We start from the raw sequence: 20,479 nt of genomic DNA on the forward strand, positions 1-20,479 counted from the left end.
CTGGTGCAGTAAAAATATGAAGGGGCAGAGGGGGATATAATGACATATGTGGACAGCGAACTGTTATTTTAAGGTCATTGCATAACCTATTTTATTAAATTTTCTACAGTGCACAGGGAAAATCTATATTTAATTAGGGGATGCAAGCATGGATGATTATAAAAATGCAGGCTGCAGGTTTTGCTGGCACTAATACATTGGGTTAGGGGGACCTTGAGCACGGCTTCGTGTTACTGCTTTCAAGAAACTTTTTGCATCCACGCAATGTTCAGACTTCCATTTCAAACTACTGGAAAGGCAACATAGGCCTTGTGTTTAAAAAGTTAAGATGAATCTTGTCAGGAATCCATGGCCTGAACTAGGAACGTTTACATCATAAAAATGGAACCCAGTGTAGGCAGCTAACGTGACCAGTGTGCATTCCGGATCAAAGTCCTCTTCAGCTGAGGAAGGAAATAATGTTGTGCCAGGTAGTAAGCAATCACTTGATTGGCCAGGCCAGGCATAAATCCTCCAAACAGCCTTCTGTCCCTGCCTGGTCACCTGATCAGTTCCTTCTGCTTGCTGAACTTCAGACTCCAAAGTCTGGCTCAAGCTCTTCAGCTCTAGCAACTGACCCCAGGGATTTAGGATTGCCAAGGGTGTAGTCTAGGAAAAAAATGGTCAAGGTCAGTGTTTGCCCAAAACCACAGAGCAGGACTGCTCAGCCTCCAGTTCCTTTAGGTCAGCCTATTTAATCCATATAAGCGAAGGGCAGGTGGAACAGGGAAAACAAAAAAGGATCTACAGATCCAGTTGACTGTTGTCGTATGTTAGAAAGCGTTGCAGCTCTACAGGCGAGTAAGCACAGAAGACTCAGCACGTAGTACAAAAGTGCTCTTTTATTCACAGTGACAGAATGCTCCGCTTGGTCATCAACTCTCCACAACCCACAACCCAATACATATATAACACACCTATATACATATCTGGCATAGTCTCTCAGCCAATCACCTGTTGGCTGCCTTGTCTCCAGGACTATCTAGCTCAGTCCAGTACAAGCCAGTTTTTCTGCTCAGTCATTGAGCTGTCATGTGACACCACCAATCACCTGGCTGTCACATAGATCTTTTACATCTGCTTGCCATCTGCTTGCCATGTGCAGTCTCATATTCCAACACTCCTCCTAGACTGACATTGCAAGCCCCAATTTGCTTCTAAATAGTTCAAACTTTTCAGTAGGCAAACACTTGGTAAAAACGTCAGCAATATTTACATTTGAAGCACAATGTTTCAAAACCATTAAACCATTGTTTACCGCTTCCCTGACATTCTGGTATCTTATTGTGATGTGTTTACTTCTTGTTCTTATACCTTGATATCCAGCCAATTGCTGTGCTGCAGTATTATCACAGTAAACACTTACAGGCATTTCACATTCAAGATTTAGGTCTTTAGCCAGTTGACACAGCCATTCCAGCTGAATCTCACTGTCGCTTAATGCAGAATATTCTGCCTCACATGTGCTGGTAGCTACATGAGTCTGTTTTAAAGACTTCCACATAACCAGTGCCCCATGTAGAAATAACACGTACCCAGTGGTAGACTTTCCTTCTTCTCTTTCCCCCCAACTGGAGTCACTATACACTGTGATTGTTTCCTCTGCATCAGCCTTTAAACACAACCTGGCTGAAGCTGAGCCTTTTAAGTATCGCAGCACCCTTTTTGCTGCATTCCAGTCTTTCATGTATGGACATGCACATTTCTGGCAAAGCAAATGTACTGCCATACAGATGTCTGGTCTTGTCCAACATGACAGATATAACAATGAACCCACCAACGATTGGTATTGATTTTTATCATGGAATACCTTATCATCCACCTCTTTCACATACCCTGTTGTCATGGGAGTCTCAGTGCTTTTTGCCTCTGTCATTTTAAATTTTTCTAGGAGCTGTTCAATCTTTTTCTCCTGGCACAATTCAAAATATCCTTCTGGGTTCCTGGTAATTTCTACCCCCAGATAATTTTGAATGTCACCAAGATGCTTCATTTTAAACAGTTTTCCAGTTGCCTCCTTAAACCAGTTTAGTTGTTCTTTTGTATGACACAACAAACAAAGATCATCAACATATAAAAATACAACACAGTCAGAGCCCTTTACACATTTGGTAAACATACAAGGATCAGCAACACCTTGCTTAAACCCAAGATTTGCCAATGCTTCACTAATGCATTGGGACCATGCACGTGCACTCTGCTTTAATCCATACAGAGCCTTATGCAATTTTAATACTCCTTGTTTACCCTTGCATTCAAACCCAGGGATCTGCTCCATATATATTTCTTCACTTATTGTTGCATTCAGATATGCAGTGGTGAAATCAAAATGGTGCACTAACATGTTATCTCTGACAGCTTTACACAATGCAGCTCTTATAGTATCAGCCTTCACAGTGGGAGCAAATAATTCATCAAAGTCTTGCCCTTCAACTTGGGAATAACCCTTAGCCACAAGCCTGGCCTTACGGAGTATCTTCCCTTCTGGACACTGTTTGACTTTGTAAAGCCATCTGCACCCTATGGCTTTTCTCTGAGCTGGCAGTTTTGTTACAGAGAATACCTTATTCTCTTTCAGGGAATCAAACTCAGTTTGCATGGCTTCTAGCCAGGCCTCTTTTTCCCTGCTTTCCAAAGCCATTACCTCCTGAAAGCTCTTTGGTTCTTTGACTTGTACATGATTTACATCAGTGGTCTCAAAACCATACCTCTCTGGGGGAATTCCTTTAGTGCTCCTGCTTGACACCCTAGGAATCTGCCTCCCCTCTTCAGCCCTTGGCGATGAAGCCCTTTGAGGAGACCCCTCCTGCTTCACCCCATCTGCATCCTGTGAGAGATCTGTCAATGGTAGCCCAATTTCTTTTGGCTCCTCCTGTCCATGAATTCTGGCCCAGTTATTACTCTCACAAAAATTCGCAGCTCTGCTGTAGCTGAGAGAATTATGTTCATCAGCAAACCTGTATGATTTCATGCCAGACTGATACCCAAGGAAGGTTAGTTTTTTAGCTCTCGCTCCTCCTTTCCTTCTCTTGGATATTGGCACATCAACCCAGGCTTTTGTACCAAACACTCTGAGGTAACCTAAGCTAGGATCCCTCTGGTACAAAACCCTATAAGGTATGTCTTGTATGGACCTGGTCCAGATCCTGTTGGAAACATAGGAGGCGGCCTTTATTGCTTCTGCCCAGTATGTCATTGGCAACCCTGCATCCTGCAACATGGAATACATTTTTGTTTGTAGCATTCCCCCATGTCGCTCAGCAACACCATTTTCTGCTGGCACCGCCACGTTGGCAACTCTGTGCCTCACACCTTGCACCTGTAACCATTTCTTAAACTCATTTGACATGAATTCTCCCCCAAAATCTGTTTGGAGAGAATCCAAGGTACATTTAAGTTGTTTCTGCACTCTTTTGGCCCAATACTTAAATGTTTCAAACACCTGTGACTTCTTTTTCAAAGGATACACCCAGGAGAATCTGGTGCAATCATCCACCAGAATCAACGCGTAATGGTTACCTGAGTGACTCTCCCTGTAGGGGCCTATGACATCTGCATGCACTACCTTTAATGCAGTGTCTGAGAGTCTCTCACTATGCTTAGCCACTGGGTAAGCCTTAGATTTGGAACTTTTGCATACCTCACAATCCAGGTAGTTCCCACACTCTTTAACTTTTTCCTTCCCCAGTAAGGCTAGCGTTTTCTTTATGGTCTCATAATTTGCATGAGCCAACCTTCTATGTAGCAGATGTATGCAATTGTCATGGGGGCTCTTATTAGTTATCATCTTTGCCTCCACATGCCTATTTTCTACCACATACACATTATTACACATTTTCCCTGTAAGAAGCACTTTCCCACCTTTGGATATCTTACACGCCTTGTCTGTAAATGTTACAGTATATCCAGCCCTGTCAAGGGCACTTACACTTAACAGATTGTTCTCTAGTTCAGGGACACATAGCACCTTTTTAAATGTATAGTTCAAAGCTGGGAACCACACACTCCCCTCACGTGTCACCTCAGAATTCCTTCCATCAGCGAGGCTTACGTGCGGCAAACTTGAGTCCCGTGTGTCTTTTAAAAGTTCCTGATGCCGGCAAATGGTCTGTGACGCACCAGAGTCTAAAATCCAGACACCGGCTGTGTCACTGTGCTCAGTTAGCACCAATGATGCCTTCTGACCGCTCACAAACTCACGTGACGACTGGTCCCTTCGGCTTTTCTTCCTTGCTTCTGGGCAGTCACGCTTTAAGTGATTTGTAGCCTTGCAGATGTAGCAACGTCTGACCCTCAGAGCCACGTGCTGCTGTAAATCACCCGGCTTTCTCTGCTCCGCATTCCTTTCTCCGCCGGCAAACCTCCGCGTCTCCTGGCTTGGCAGGTTTCCCTCCGGCTTGGCAGGCTTCTCAGGATTTCTTGCAAGCTTTTCATGTTCCAAAATTCTTCCAATAACATACTGTAAAGTTAGTTTATCAATTTCAACCGACTCCAGAGCTGTAATTAGCATGTTATACTGCTCAGACAGAGAGCTCAGGAGTATATAAACTTTATCATCCTCCGGTAGAGTCTTCCCCCTCTGCTCCAGCATTTGGAAACATTCAGTCAGTTCATTTATATGGTTTCTCACAGGAACTGACGGCAAAAGAAAAGTTCTGTACAAACGCCTCGTTATGGCTATCAAAGAGCCAGCTGTTTTTTGGACGTAGACCTGAGATAATGAGTTCCAGGCTGCTTTCGCTTTCAAAGCTCCCGTCACATGGACAAGCTGGTCGTCAGCCACGCTCAGCACTATGCTTGCCAGTGCCTTCTCATCTTTCACCACGTCCTGCGGCGTCTCAGGATCCGGTGGGTTGGAGACATAAATCCACAGTGCCTCTCTTTTAAGGTAGTGTTGCATTCGTAACGCCCACACATTGTAGTTGGTAGAAGTGAGCTTCTCCACAAGCAAGGACATTGCAGCTTGAGCCATAATTTCTCCCGCTCCCTGCTGCTCCTGCTCCGTGTCGCTCTCCTCCTCCGCCTCAGACGCACTGCTGCTGACAGACCTGCTGGGCACCTCCTCTGCTCCGTCTGACTCAACCTCAGACATCCACTCGCCTTCTGCTCACTACAGCCCTTGTTCCACAGATAGTACCTCTGCTCAGAACCTCCAGGATGTAGCGCAGTTGAGCTGAACTGGGCCCATAACCCTGTTGTCGTATGTTAGAAAGCGTTGCAGCTCTACAGGCGAGTAAGCACAGAAGACTCAGCACGTAGTACAAAAGTGCTCTTTTATTCACAGTGACAGAATGCTCCGCTTGGTCATCAACTCTCCACAACCCACAACCCAATACATATATAACACACCTATATACATATCTGGCATAGTCTCTCAGCCAATCACCTGTTGGCTGCCTTGTCTCCAGGACTATCTAGCTCAGTCCAGTACAAGCCAGTTTTTCTGCTCAGTCATTGAGCTGTCATGTGACACCACCAATCACCTGGCTGTCACATAGATCTTTTACATCTGCTTGCCATCTGCTTGCCATGTGCAGTCTCATATTCCAACATTGACTTGTGCACGTGAGCGAAGCCATACAGTTCGAAGTAATCCCAGGGCTACTCCCAGTCAGGCCTTGGGGGACTTTCTTTTCTGATGTCAAAGGTGCTGATCAAGTCTTAACTACAAGAAAGCTCACGGTCAGAGCCTCCTGCATTGCTATTAAACTACTGTTCTTTTACCACTGGCTGAACCTGAAGGAGCAAAACGTAATACCAAGTATGCTGTCTCTGGTAACAAAGGTCCCAAGTGCTCCAGCAGAAAAACAGGGTGGTGTGGGTATGGCTACAAACATTTCTTGAAATGGTACACTGTTGCCCAGCACAGGCATTCACAGTGCAACCAGAGCAGATTGCATTTTATTTTCATGAACTGAATGTTGTTTCCTAGGGCAAAATGATATGTTACAATTGACACAAAGCTGCCACTGAAATGGCATCCCTGTGCCAAGCTCCTCCCCTCTCTCACTCAACATAAAGTGTCACTTATCCTGTGCAGTGACAACATAATGTCAGGGATATCCCTGTCCCTGCCAGTTAAAATCAATTATCTTGGGCAGATTCAGGGAAACATACAACACCATGAAGGACAACATGAAATATGCAATGCTATACTTCAGACTCTAAAGAGCCAGTGTGGTGTAGGGGTTAAGGGAGGTGGACTCTAATCTGGAGAACCGGTTTTGCTTCCCTACTCCTCCTTTCCTTTCCTTTCCTTTATCCCTTAAAAGCTCCTTGATCTATTGATCTTGAGCAGCATATATCTAGTGTTTGAGGGATCCCTACTCCTCCACATGAGCAGCGCACTCCAATATGGAGAACTGGGTTTGTTTCCCCACTCCTCCACATGAAGCCTGCTGGGTGACCTTGGGCTAGTCACAGTTATTTCTGAACTCTCTCAGCTCCACCTGCCTCACAAGGTGTCTGTTGTGGGGAGGGGAGGGGAAGGCGATTGTAAGCTGCTTTGAGACCCCTTAAAGGCAGAGAAGAGAGGGGTATAAAAACCAACTCTTCCATACATTAGAGGCAAGAGGAGTGAACCCACCAGTGGGGTTCCATTTCCAGTGACAGGCCCACACAGGCCAATCCCTAAAATGCCATCAACACTGAGGCTTGACAGTGTGGCAGAATAAGCAAAAAAAAAGTACATAAAGAAGCATACAAGATGCTCAAAATCAACACACTTTTTGTCAGAAGGAAGACCTGCAATTGCAAAACAAGGCTTTGAGTGCTGCATTACCATGAGTCATTCCACGGTTTTATGAAATGTCAGAGGCAGCTTTGCTACCAGGAATGTCAACTGCAGGTTTGCCATTGGTAAGAGGGCACTAGTCTTTAGGAAACTCTCCCTTTCATTTGCCTTTGCCCGAAGTCCTGGGGGCTTGTTCCAAGTTCCCATTCCATATTGGTTCACTTAGTGTTCATTAAGTCATTGTTTCTCATTTGGCTTATGTTTATACCGCCAGCTCTGCAATTCTGCCCACTGCCATTAAGCATGGCTTTTATGACACGGGCACTTGGGTCAGAAGAACACCAGCTTTTGACAGCTGTGATTTAGGACTCAAGGACAGGACAACTATTCTTTGCCAGAAGATATATATAGAAAAGTCTGATATGATGGTATGATTAGAGGAAAGTTAGTATGTTTTTATAAAACCCTATACCCAGATATTAATTTCTTATGGCAGCACCAAGACACGTTAATCAGTATTTACAGAAGGTTAGCATTAGGGTTCATTGTTCATAAAACACTTACAATGCTGCTTTGGAATCTTTGTTCTCAAAGGGTTTCTTCTACAGTATAATTAATTGTCAAGGGAATGCTGATTAGTATAGGCCAAAATTCAAGCATCCTTACACCACCATTTTCTCCATTAGCAGAAACGGAAACAAATAAGTGAAAAGAAAAAGCCCAAATAAACATATGCAAAACCATTAAACAGATCATAGATTTAAGCAAGCATATATTTCAGAAGCCTTACTTGTTGCCGTGTAAATCGCCAGGAAACCTAATTATCAGAGGAAGCTTCTAGCTAGCTAAACTTTTGATGCCATCAACTCTTGCTACTAACCAGGACTTTTAAACAAAGATTCCCCCCTTTTTTGTCCTTCAATACTGCAGAAACTTAAAAAACAAACGAACACTGACATGCCTCCCACTGTTCTTAAAAGCACAGTGTTATTTAAATCTAATGAAATTTGCCATATAGCAGCAGGTTGGGGGGTCATGGCGCAGCACAATGTAGATGCTATTTGTTAGTGCTTAACACAATAGCTTTCTCTTTGGTGCCCCAAAATGTAAACCTCTGTGCTGCATATGAAAGCCCTCTCACAGCTGTGTCAGCACTCCACAATTGTCCAAGTAACTGCGAAGCAACTTCCTTGATATGCCTCAAGGTTTTTATACTGACCGTTTATTTGTTCCTCAGTGATGGAGGCCCAGCAGGAAGTGCTTGAGCCTACTGCTCTATCTTATCCTTCACATTTCTGTTTAGGGCATCACTGTAATGCACATTTAAATGACAATGTCAGCCACTTTGGCTCCCCTTTGGGGAGAAAGGTGGGGTATAAATGGAGAAGTAAATAATAAATAAATCAGTGGCAGATCTTTTTAGTGACTCTTAACAAAGAAACCCCAAGTCTGGGGTCCTATTCCTTGCTCCCACACTAGTCTATACCAATGGTTCCCAAAGTGGGCAGTACCACCCCTTGGGGGGTGGGATTACCTAGGGGGGCACTAAAAGGCAAGAGGGCAGCAGGGGGGCACTAGAGGTGGGGCCCTTCAACTGTGTTGTTCACTAATTTACAATAGATCAAGCTATGGCACCATGCTGGCAAATTTGGTGGAAACGATCAGAATTTTTTTCCAGACTTTGAAGAGCTGGTACCACTTGATCAAGTTCATCAGTTTTGTTGAATACATTTCAACTAAAAAGTTTTAATTTGATTTTGAATAGAAGTGCAATTAATTGTTATTGTTTTGCAATTTTATTGTTATTATGTTCTTTAGTGAATCATGCAAACCCCTATTTTGAATAATGCTTTTTATAGGCTAGGGTAGGGAGAGCTGGGGTTGAGTTTGTGGAACCAAGGGGGCAGTGACCGAAAAATTTGGGAACCACTGGTCTATACGGTTCTTTGGAGGAATGCATGGATATGAAACCAGCTTTGTATTCCTTAAAATGCCGGCCGGAGGAAGGCGCCCAGGCGCGTGGCCGGCAGCGGCGCGGCCGGCGGGGGCCTCCTGCCTGCGCAGGAAGGCCCCTCCCGGCCAGAGGAAGGCGGCCAGGCGCGCAGCCAGCGGCGCCGCGGCCGGCGGGGGCCTCCTGCCTGCGCAGGCAGGCCCCTCCCGGCCAGAGGAAGGCAGCCAGGCGCGCGGCCAGCGGCGCCGCGGCCGGCGGGGGCCTTCGCAAGGCCCCTCCCAGCCAGAGGGAGGCGGCCAGGCGCGCGGCTGGCGGCGCCGCGGCCGGCGGGGGCCTTTGCAAGGCCCCTCCCGGCCAGAGGGAGGCGGCCAGGCGTGCGGCCGGCGGCGCCGCGGCCGGCGGGGGCCTCCTGCCTGCGCAGGCAGGCCCCTCCCGGCCAGAGGGAGGCGGCCAGGCGCGCGGCCAGCGGCGACGTGGCCGGCGGGGGCCTTCGCAAGGCCCCTCCCGGCCAGAGGGAGGCGGCCAGGGGCGCGGCCGGTGGCGCCGCGGCCGGAGGGGGCCTTCGCAAGGCCCCTCCCGGCCAGAGGGAGGCGGCCAGGCGCGCGGCCGGTGGCGCCGCGGCCGGCGGGGGCCTCCTGCCTGCGCAGGCAGGCCCCTCCCGGCCAGAGGGAGGCGGCCAGGCGCGCGGCCAGCGGCGACGTGGCCGGCGGGGGCCTCCTGCCTGCGCAGGCAGGCCTCTCCCAGCCAGAGGAAGGCGCCTGGGCCCGGCGGCGGCGGTGATGGAGGTAAGTTCCCCCCTCCCTCCTCCCCCCTCTACCGTATTGACCCGCGTATAAGCCGAGTTCGGCTTTTTCAGCCCTTTTTTTGGGCTGAAAAACTCGGCTTATACGCGAGTATATACGGTAATAAGACAAGAGTCACTAGAAAAGACAATAATGCTAGGAAAAGGCAGCAGGAAAAGAGAAGAACCCAGCATGAGATGGACTGACTCTATAAAGGAAGCCACAGCCCTCAATTTGCAAGACCTGAGCAAGGCTGTTTGGGAGGACATTGATTCATAGGGTCACTGTGAGTTGGAAGTGACTTGACGGCACTTAACACACACACACACAAATTCTACCAAGGATCACTGTCGTTCAGTCTGAAAATCTCTGCCACTGAAAATCTCTACCATTTCAATCCTTGCTGCCCATTAGCCAACTATTGTTAATCGCAAAATCTACATACAGGGATAAACTGGTATCTAGATAAAGAGGCTAATTCTCAAACTGTTGTTTTGTGATTTGTTCTGCAGTATAAGTTTAAGGATTTTAATAAAAATTATGTTCTTTTTAATTGGGGGGGTATACATTTGTTGGGAAAACGTGGGATTAAAATGCAATCTATAAACACAGAAGAACATTTCAAGACACTTGATGTTCAGGGCAGGATAAACTGGACACTGAGATCTGAGCAATCAAGAAACTCACATTCATGTTCCTTCAGTTATTCACACATCACACTCCCAAATAAAGGATAGGTTGATTTTCTTGTTGGAGTTTCATAGTCAGAGGCCCCAGTCAAGAGCAAGTTAATTATGCCTAAATCCTGCTGAAATCAACACACCATTAATTTCACTATGACTGAAGTGCAACCGACTGTCACTGGATGGCAAGCAGAGTCTACAGCTAATGTGCTACAAAAATTACCTCGTCTTATTCAATTAAGATAGAGTCAAGCTGAAACCTTTTAAAAGATGGAAAATAAAAGCCCATTTTAAAAGTTGCAATAAAATTGTAACTCTCTTCAAGCACACACTTAAAAAAAAAGGAAATCTCATTGTCCATCACAGGTAATTAGATCTGAAAGTACTTCAAAGGGAATATGTGAAAACAGATCTGCCATCAAGCATCCTTGGGTATTTCTTCTTGAGTAGCTGGGTCAGCAGCACTGCTGGGAGGTTTTAGCTGCTCTAAAACCTTTGAAAAAAAATTAGCAGCTTGCTTAGTTGCCTGCGGCATTATGGACTTAACACAAAGTTCTCAGCCTTGCCTCTTCTTATCTTTCTGTTGAAGCCCCCTCTCCTAAAGAGCAGCACCTCTAAAGAGCAGCATCTCTGAACCTCTGCTTTCAATGTTTGGCTGGAGGGTTTCCCAAAACTATGAGCTGTAAGGCTGTGTAGGAATAGCTCAGCAGAAACTCTCTTAGAGGCTCTCAGCTTTCATCTCTGAAGTTTTCTAGGCCTCATGGTCGCTGACGGAGTCTTCCACATTCTATAAAAATCTGCCGTTTGATTTCACTACGGCAGGAGGTCCCCAACCTTTTTTGAGCCTGCTGGCAGATTTGGAATTCAGACATGGCATGGTGGGCGCAGCAACAAAATCACTGCCACAAAATGGCTGACGCAGGTGGCAGAGCCAGCCACAACATGGCTGCCACAGCTCAACTTCAGTAACATAGTACAGATCCTTGTGCTGTGGTGGCAGCTGCTGCCAAAGCAAAATTAAAAAAAAATCTGCACAGCCAATCAAATCTCCAATAGTCAATCAGAAGCCTTGCTGGGCAAAAGCCCCACCTGGCCCTGCCTACTTCTTAAAAATACTTGGGTGCCAGGAAAGGTGTCTGTGCGTCTTCTCTAGGTATGGTCCACGTAGCCCATCTTCCAGTTTTCCCCCCAGATGTGCAGAGCGCAACGTTCAGTATGGTTTCAAACTATCTCCAGCACCCAGCAATAAAGCTATGGTGATTCTTGAGTCAACTTTCCCCACAAATAGTTAAAAATGCTTTGGGGAAATACTGATGCTATTTTAAAATTCAAATTTGAGCCTTCACAGAATTTTGATCTGGTGCATTATCAAGCAAATTCAGTGAGCATCTCTACCTTCTCCCAGTAACAATAAAACCAAGCTGACATTAGCAGCGGAAATGCTCTAACATTGGAATCAGCAATTTATTCACTTCAGTACATAGTTCATTATGGTTAGCATACAATTCCAAACAGGCAGACAGATAACATACCAATATGCATTTCAAAGAAGCAACTAAAAAGAAAGCAGAAAGGCTGAAGGTATTTTACGAAATGTGGTCAGAGAGAATTATCACTACCTCAAAAAAAGTCAGCTACAGGTAACAGAGGGCCACAGACTGCATGCTCAGAGTACGCCTGAGATGTTTATGTCTACATCTACAATACAATGTATGAACACAGCAAACAGATTTGCATACAGCATACACTAGACAGACAGCTGCGACCAACATCCCAAGAAAAACCTCGGATTGCTTCTGCATCATGTACAAGCTGGCCCAGCGTGATACACTTTGGCTTGCAGAACAGAGGAGATAAGCAGAGACGATGACTGATCGCTTAAGTTTTTCATTGTCCACCTGACCTAAGGAAGTTCTTAACAGCATCAGCAGAGGGCCCGCCAATTATTTTGCAAGAGGCCAAAGAACAGTCAAGACAACCCTGGGGCTTCCTAAAATACAAAACAGGCAAAGGGAAGCTGGGGGTGGGGAGTTTAGCTCCTGACAGCTGTAGCCCCAAAAGACTCTGGATGAACATAAAAGTCATGCAAGGAGGGAAGGTGTGAGTGTTGGAATATGAGACTGCACATGGCAAGCAGATGGCAAGCAGATGTAAACGATCTATGTGACAGCCAGGTGATTGGTGGTGTCACATGACAGCTCAATGACTGAGCAGAAAAACTGGCTTGTACTGGACTGAGCTAGATAGTCCTGGAGACAAGGCAGCCAACAGGTGATTGGCTGAGAGACTATGCCAGATATGTATATAGGTGTGTTATATATGTATTGGGTTGTGGGTTGTGGAGAGTTGATGACCAAGCGGAGCATTCTGTCACTGTGAATAAAAGAGCACTTTTGTACTACGTGCTGAGTCTTCTGTGCTTACTCGCCTGTAGAGCTGCAACGCTTTCTAACATACGCCAACAGTGAGGGGCAGAGATTTGGAGGCCTGGCTAGAAACTGGAATGCAGTAAACGTTTTGGTACCCGCACACAGTTAACCAGACAGCTTGATTAACCAGCAAGCCTGCTCAACTGTGTGCCGCCTCCTTGGCACAGCTGCCCTCGTGTTGCCAGCTACAAGCTTTGTTAACTGGCATGTTTGATTAACCAGCTACTTCTGTTCCCGGCAAAGCTTGTACTTCAGTTGCCGGAGAGGCAGCAGCTTCCTCCTCTTCCGTTCTTACCCGTGGGCTTATTTTTAATGGACGAATGGTCGATGTCTCTTCTGAAATGTTTTCTCCTTTAAAATGCGTCGACATGCTTTTTAAGACAAGGTTTTACAATATCGTTTAAGAACAAAGGAAGGCAAGAACATAAGAACCTGTTTTCGTTGCTGGGCTCTCCTTCCCAAATGTTCTGAAGTAAGCGTGGAAGACAATATGTAATAGTGTAAGGTAATAACGCAACAAACAAATGTGTGCACACCACAGGGGCCCATGCGTCCCTCAAAGCCTTTTCAACTTTGTTGACAACTATTGTCTTAGTTACAGGGTTTTAAAAAAAGAAAATTCTGTGCTCACAATATGAGTTTCTTCTGTTTCTGAATAACGTAGAGCATATGGAGAGGAGGTTGTTGTTAAGACCAGAAAATAAACACTTCTTTTTGTTTAATACAGTGTTGATGGATTCTATTTTCAACTTGGTTCTCAACAGCCGACAAGAACTGTGACATGCTTAGGGTACTGGAGCATGCTGTCCCAACAATGGCTTGGTTCAGATGTGATGCAAAACCAGTTTATTTTAACTATGGTTAATTTGTGAAACCAGGATTCAAGCTCACAATCACTCAACTCCTGGCTTGCTTTGTTTTCTTCTCTGTGTTGCCTGGAAGGGCACCACCAAAGAACAATCATACTAACTATAATTAAGTTCATTAACCATGGTTTTGCGCGATGTCTGAAATGAGCCACAGAATATATTTGCAACTGCTGTTTGAAGGGGTTTTTATACTTTAAAAAAACGATTAACTATATAAAAAAGTGGGAACCTGCAAGGACTTGTGAGAGGTATCTTATTTCCCCCTCCCCCACTATTTCCTCTTTCTCTTTCCTGAAAGCCCCCATAGCTTCTCTTTTCCTGCTCCTTCTCGGGTTGCCAACCTCCAGGATGGGCCCAGAGATCTCCTGAAATGTTGTCCTGAAATGACAACAGATCTCCCAACTACAGAGATTAGTTTCCCCCTTAGGGATACCAGATCTAGGTTGGGAAATTCCTGGAGATTTTGGAGTGGAGCCTTGTGAGGGCGATGCTTGGGGAGGAAATCAACCTCAGTGAGCATAATGCCATATACTCCACCCTCCAAAGCAGCCATTTTCTTCAGGGGAAGTGATCTTTGTCATTTGGAGAGCAGCTGTAATTCCAGGTGATCTCCAGTCCCCACCTGGAGGTTGGCAATCTTAGTTTCCTTGGAGGAAATGGCTGCTTTAGAGGGTGGAGTCAGTGGCCTTGTAACCCTCTGAGGACCTCCATCTTTGTAAAGTTGCTAGTTTAAAACAGCTGCAGCCTACAAAGTGGAATTTTGTGTTATGAAGAAGGATGACAGGATGACAAGCTCAAAAGCGGCGGCAAGCTCAGGGGACGCAGAAGAAGCGCGCAAAGAGAAACGTGAGAGGGATCAAGGAGAGACCTGGAATGCCAAAATATAAGCTCTTCTGGGCAAACTCAAACTAGAGATTACACAAATGTGTCAAACGGAAGAAGAGACTGTATTCCCATCTTTCAGGCCTCCAGAACAAAAACTGCGATGAGCAGATAAGACAGATGAAGCTATTTTTACCTTCAGACTACTGGTCCATCTAGTTCAGCCTTCCCTCTATTGCCTAGCAGCATCCTCTAGGGTGACCGACTGAAAAAGGGCCTTTCTCATCATCTGTTACCTGGGATCCTTGAACAACTGGAAATGCCAGGGCTTAAGCCTGGAACCTTAAGCATGTGAAGCAAGTGCCATGCCACTGAGACGTGACACCTGCCACAGAGGTGTTGAGATGAAAAATGGTGTAACCACCTGCTGACAGACTTTTGCAGAGCAGGGAGAGGGACAAAACTGTTCAGAAGCAGGGCTTTTTTACTGAGATAGACTTAATTGGCAAACACATTTAAGAAATTACTCTTAATGCTTATTCTTTTCTCTATCCCTTTTGAAAGGGTAAAACCAATAAAATAATTCATGCCTTTGGCTACAGGAACATGCATGTTTTCAAAAGTAAATCTTTAACTTAAAAAAACAAAACACTGGGGATGAATTTTGTTTTTCAACCTCATCCACAGTTCCATCTGAACCAAATACTCCTACACAGCAGGAAAAAGAAGGTATCAACGCCTTTTTCACTTCACAGTCATAATGCAAGCTCTTTCAGATTTCCCTTGGTCCCCTAAAGCTATTACTAAGGAGCGGGAGCTGAGCATTGCCTTTGACACTTGACATCCCGGGAGAATTTTCGCTGCACTCACCTCAATCACTCTCGAGTCGAAGTCTTCATATGTTTCTGTGGGATAAAAAGACAATGCATCAAGGAGACACAACTCAGGTACATACATTCTCTCCTGAAAGGACTCTAGGTGCATCCAACACTTCCCTTTGCCCAGGCTTTTCATTGAGCCTCTCCCTCCTTTTAATGGGCCATTTCAGTATCCTACTATGGACTTTATAGCTTATAATTTAACAGTAACTGCCTGGACCATCTACGACAATTTCAGTCCAGCTTTTATGTACTGAACTTCTGCAGTCAACCCTTTGTACTGTTTTGAAGTTGGTCACTACTTCTCTTCTGTGTTTTTTCATTGCTGACTGGGCCTATTACTGGTTATTGTTTTAGCACATTTTTTTGGTAATATTGCTGTGAGCTGCTTTAAGGAGCTCTCTTTGAGAGTTGGCACCTAGGTCCTCTAAACAAACAAAAACTTTGCCTCACCGAAGCCCAGTAACCAGGAAGTCGGTCTTTGAAACCCAAAGAGAAGTATAGAGGTCAGCTCCAAATGCAGATGCCTGTCTTTTGCTCCTTTCTTTTCCCCCAAAAGGTTTGAAATGCTTTAAAATGGCAAAGGTTAGGTTGCACCAGATTATGTATGTTTTTGGCTAAGTTTTGAGCTGACTTCTTGCACACCCACAGGCTAAAGGAATACTGTGAGCCGGCTGAGCAGTTATGCATAGATCAGAGAATCTTTCAGCACTAACAGGAGCAGCCAGGCTATAAATGGCTCACTTGTCTAGACAATAATAGAGTATATTTTAGAACGGAATCATTTGAATGACAAAATACCTGACTGTTTGGTTCTTTGTTTGATTCACTGCAAACGAGCATGAGACTTATTTAATGCTACATGCTTCTGTGCAGCAACAGGATGTAACAGAACATAAGAATGTTACAAACCGGTCAAAGCATCTCAGCATCACAGCCCTCCCCACTTTGCTTCTCACTTTAATGGGCTGCCAGGAAAGAAAAAAACATCTCGTCAGTCAAAGCCATCTATTGCAGCCCTTCTCAGGGTTTAAGGAAATAATGCATATTGTATGAAACCAAAACGTCACGAACATTCAGTATTTGGCTACTCCATCACTGCAAAGTGGTTGTGAGGCACAGTTGTGGGGGCACTAGGTGCTCCCCAATTCAGGAACTGTGAACTTTAACACCTTCACCCCCAACTAAGGTGGATTTATGAAGCATTTATTGCAGCTGCAAGATTGCTGCTTTTGGCAAATGCTGGGATGCTGAAAGCCATGTTAAAATTTTGTGGCAGGAAGGCAGAGGATCAGGGATCTGCCTTGGAGGAAGACAGAGCAAAGGCCAGCCATGGAGTCTTCCCTTCTGAAAGTACCAAACTCTGAACCTCTTGTCACACTCTCTGACATAATTATGGTATTTTGTGTACATGTGCAGAATTAATTCCATGTAGAGCTTGAACACAACATATAAAACTGAACCACAAACTGTAGAGGTTTGTGTAATGAAAAGCCTGGCAACAGCTTGCAAAATGCAAATGTCCTTAGGACAGGCTGACTGAATTCTCTCCAGGTCTGAATTCTTTCAAGAGCTAACTAACTTGCCCTGGTCTTGTCCTTGAAGGGAGAAGAACAAAGTTATTCTTCACTATCTGCCAGAAAGGTGTATCTAAAATTACCCTTTCTGATTCAGCTGTCAGCTGCTCATATCTCAAGAGCAGAAAAGTCCTGCTATTCTTGAGAAGGTCTACTAAAAAACCTCAAGGCTATAAGTGCAGTAAGATTCTTGCTTTCTATAATCTTGCTGAGGGCTATGTTTCCTACTATGGTTAAATGTTACAATGTAAGCAATAATTGTGTTTTATGATTTATATAGTTATATATTGTATTGTAGATTTCTAAATAGTCTCATTTAATGCGTATTGTACTGACGATGAGAATGGTATGAAAATTGAGTATATGGCGTGATCATGGAGCTCAGAAATGATTGTTTATACATTAAGCAAAATAGACTGAGAGAAAAGGAAGCCCATATTTGGTCATGGGGAGAATATAATAACCTGAACAGCTGCAACTAAGACATTATTGCACTGCTCATGTTATCTGAAAGTGGGGAGAAAGATATCCTGATGGTAAAATCAACACTCTTAATGAGTCTGAAACAGTATAAATACAGCCACAGTAAGCCCAGAGAATCAGAACCTTCCAAAGTCTCTCAAGAAAAGGCTGACTGGTATGTATGGCTTAAATACATTACTCTAGACTTTATGAATTAGATACTTTGAACTGAATCAGAATAATTTGACTGTTATATTTTAGAAGTTGGATTTTGAAACTGAATAGTAAGACTTGCTTGCTTTTACTTCATACATTGTAAATACATACAATGTACTTTGACAAGAGTTTTTATAGAAGTGTTAAAGACTTGATAATCTGCATTTACACATATTTTACTAGAAGTATATCAATAAAAAGACTTGCTTTTAAAAAGTAGGTAAAGTTGTTGAGTCCTGCTTACTCGATGACTGGCTGAATAAGATAACTTCACTTCTCAGTAAGTGATACATTCTAAGAGCCTGTCATTTGAACAGCACGACCCGCTTCACTCTAAGTTAATATAGTAGATACAGTACCCGTGAGACCACTCTGTCCTTTCAGAAAATGCTGTGAGGGTCAACTAGCCTTTCATCTCCCTCCCCTGGAACTGCAGAACAGGCCAGGGCTATGCATGCATAGCAGCCACAAGAACAGCCTTTAGCACAAAGGCAGGCAGCTTCTTCCGGGCAGTCATTTTCACAGGGTTCTGGATGTTGGGAAAGGAGCACTCCTGTTCACATAATTTATACTCCAATGGGGGGAATTGCAAACCCAGCATGGTGTAGTGGTTAAGAGTGCTGGTTTGGAGCGGTGGACTCTGATCTGGAGAACCGGGTTTGATTCCCCACTCCTCCACATGAGGGGCGGACGCTAATCTGGTGACCTGGATTGGTTTCCCCACTCCTCCACATGAAGCCAGCTGGGTGACCTTGGGCCAGTCAAGCTCTCTCAGCCCCACTTACCTCACAGGGTGTCTGTTGTGGGGAGGGGAAGGTGATTGTAAGCTGGTTTGATTCTTCCTTAAGTGGTAGAGAAAGTCGGCATATAAAAACCAACTCTTCTTCTTTTTCTTTTTCTGAAGAGGGTGAAATTTTGCTCCCTCAAGCAGCTGGGATTACAACAGATGGGGCAAGTGCTGCCAAGAAAAGCATTCTGGGGGCAGATGTGATACAATGGCAAACTGTCACAGACAGGTGTAAAACACCTCAGCAGCCTGCCAGGTTACGCACACTGCTCTTAGAACACTGGGAATGCCTTCTGTGCACCAAGAGGATTGTAGCTTAGTGGTAGAGCCCATTTTTGCAGGCAGACAATTCCCAGGGGCCAGTTGCCAACATTTGCAGGTAAAGGATTTCTGATAACCATGCTGAGTAAGACCCCTGCTCCTTGGAGAGTCACGGCCAGCCTGAGAAGATAACACTCAGCTAAATGGATCAACCATCCAACTTATTATACAACATGCTCATATTAACCCTACATTTACAAATCTTTACTACATGAAACCAAGGACTCCTTTTTCTAGTTATCTTACCTCCATTAGGACCTGGGTCAGGAGGCCCTAGGCTGACACCTCCCCAGGAACGTCCAGTCCATCCCCTCTCCCTCTTCACCTTCGTTTTTCTCTTCTTATCCCACTCATCCCGCCGACGGATTATTTCCGACTGCATCTTCTCCCACTCTTCTTTATCTCGCTGTCCAATTGTCTGGACCGCTCCATTTTTTAGCACAGGAGCATTGAGGCCCGGCCAAAGGAAACCGTAACGTCCTGAAGACATGAGAACACAAGAAGACCTGTCAGGTATGATGTACCTCCAATTTAGAGTACAGTTCAAATGGTGAGGCGGCTGAAGCAGTACAAGGAACATTCTGAGGTTAAATCTCAAACTGTGTACCACAAAAAAAATATTAGGTGAATCATAAAGTTGGAAGGGTATTTTTTTCAGGTCTCTCCTACATTGGCACAATTTTTCTTAGTGGTAATAGATATATCGTTATAGCATTGTAACAGTCTAATGCAAGAATGTATTAGTTCTTATTTTTCATTTTAATGGAAGTATTTAGCCCTTTTGGTTGTGGAGTTATAAGGCAAAAAGTACTGGCTATACATTTCTTCTAACCAAAAGGTTAAAGACTCACTTTTTAAAAAATAATAAATAAAGGTGGCAACTAGTATACTGCTGCAACAGATTGTTATAATGCCATAATGATATAACCGTAACAATTTTTCTAAGTCTGGGGAAAAGCCCTCTGGTGGCAAAGGGGAACATCAGTCACAGAGGGCTAAGGCAAGGAAAGCATGATGAAAACTTCCATCTGGGCACTCCACTGCCACTGTGAATGCTCCTGCATTTGCAGCAGCAATGAGAACTATGTGGATAATGGTCCTTGTGTGAAAGCAGCCCTGGGTTATACCTCTGTGTGTGTGTGTTTAAAGTGTCATCAAGTCGCAGCTGTCTTATGGTGATCCCTTATGGGGTTTTCCAGGCAAGAGACTAACAGAGGTGGTTTGCCAGTGCCTTCCTCTGCACGACAATCTTGGCATTCCTTGGTGGTCTCCCATCCAAATACTAACCAGGGCTGACCCTGCTTAGCTTCCAAGATCTGCCGAGATTGGGCTAGCCTGGCCATGCATGTCAGGCTGTGTTACATCTAACCGCAGTTAATACTGATATCTGAATCAGGCACATTAACACACTGAGGACTGTTTCTTGCATACAAACCAGATTTCTAAACTATGATCTAATACCTGCTTAGAGTCATGATTTATAGGCAAGAAACATGACAATTCATTAAAGTGCTCAATAAATTGCAATTCGTTCTAAATCAAGTCATTTTCAATCTCCATGCCATGTGCAAGGTGGGAACGAAGGCAGCACAGGTACCTGAAGACTTCTGAGGCTTGTTCTCATCATGAACGAGAGAAAAATAAGGCCGCACCAGTGGCCAGGAGAAGACAAAGGAGAACAAGGTGCAAGGTTGAGAGTTTATCTAGCTCTTCTAGATCTCTCTGCGTTTCACCATTTGCTTCTTCAGGGGACCTTCTATAGAAATTTGTCAGCTCCCACCTTGAACAAACTCTCAACCTTGCACCTTGTTCACCTTTGCCCTCTAATGAACAAGCCATGGTTTGTTCATAACTTGTAGACAGAAAGTACAAGATAACACTTGTGTTTGTAACAAACTGACTTAGGAATGATGTAATGTTTTCAAAAGAC

The 20,479-nt window shown here is 44.7% G+C and overlaps 1 protein-coding gene across 1 annotated transcript in view; it reads right to left on the reverse strand.

The window, feature by feature from the left end:
* The window catches only part of MRPS5 (mitochondrial ribosomal protein S5), a 61,614-nt gene that overhangs the window by 24,119 nt on the left and 17,016 nt on the right, over positions 1-20,479 (reverse strand). The window contains exons 4-5 of the mRNA XM_056852803.1: positions 18,796-19,029; positions 15,179-15,213 (exon numbers count right to left, since the gene is read on the reverse strand). Of these exons, the coding sequence (XP_056708781.1) occupies positions 15,179-15,213; positions 18,796-19,029 (269 nt within the window). The remainder of the gene's footprint in view (positions 1-15,178; positions 15,214-18,795; positions 19,030-20,479) is intronic.

The sequence above is a fragment of the Euleptes europaea genome, chromosome 7 (assembly GCF_029931775.1).
Source record: "Euleptes europaea isolate rEulEur1 chromosome 7, rEulEur1.hap1, whole genome shotgun sequence".
In the NCBI taxonomy this organism is placed as follows: domain Eukaryota; kingdom Metazoa; phylum Chordata; class Lepidosauria; order Squamata; family Sphaerodactylidae; genus Euleptes; species Euleptes europaea.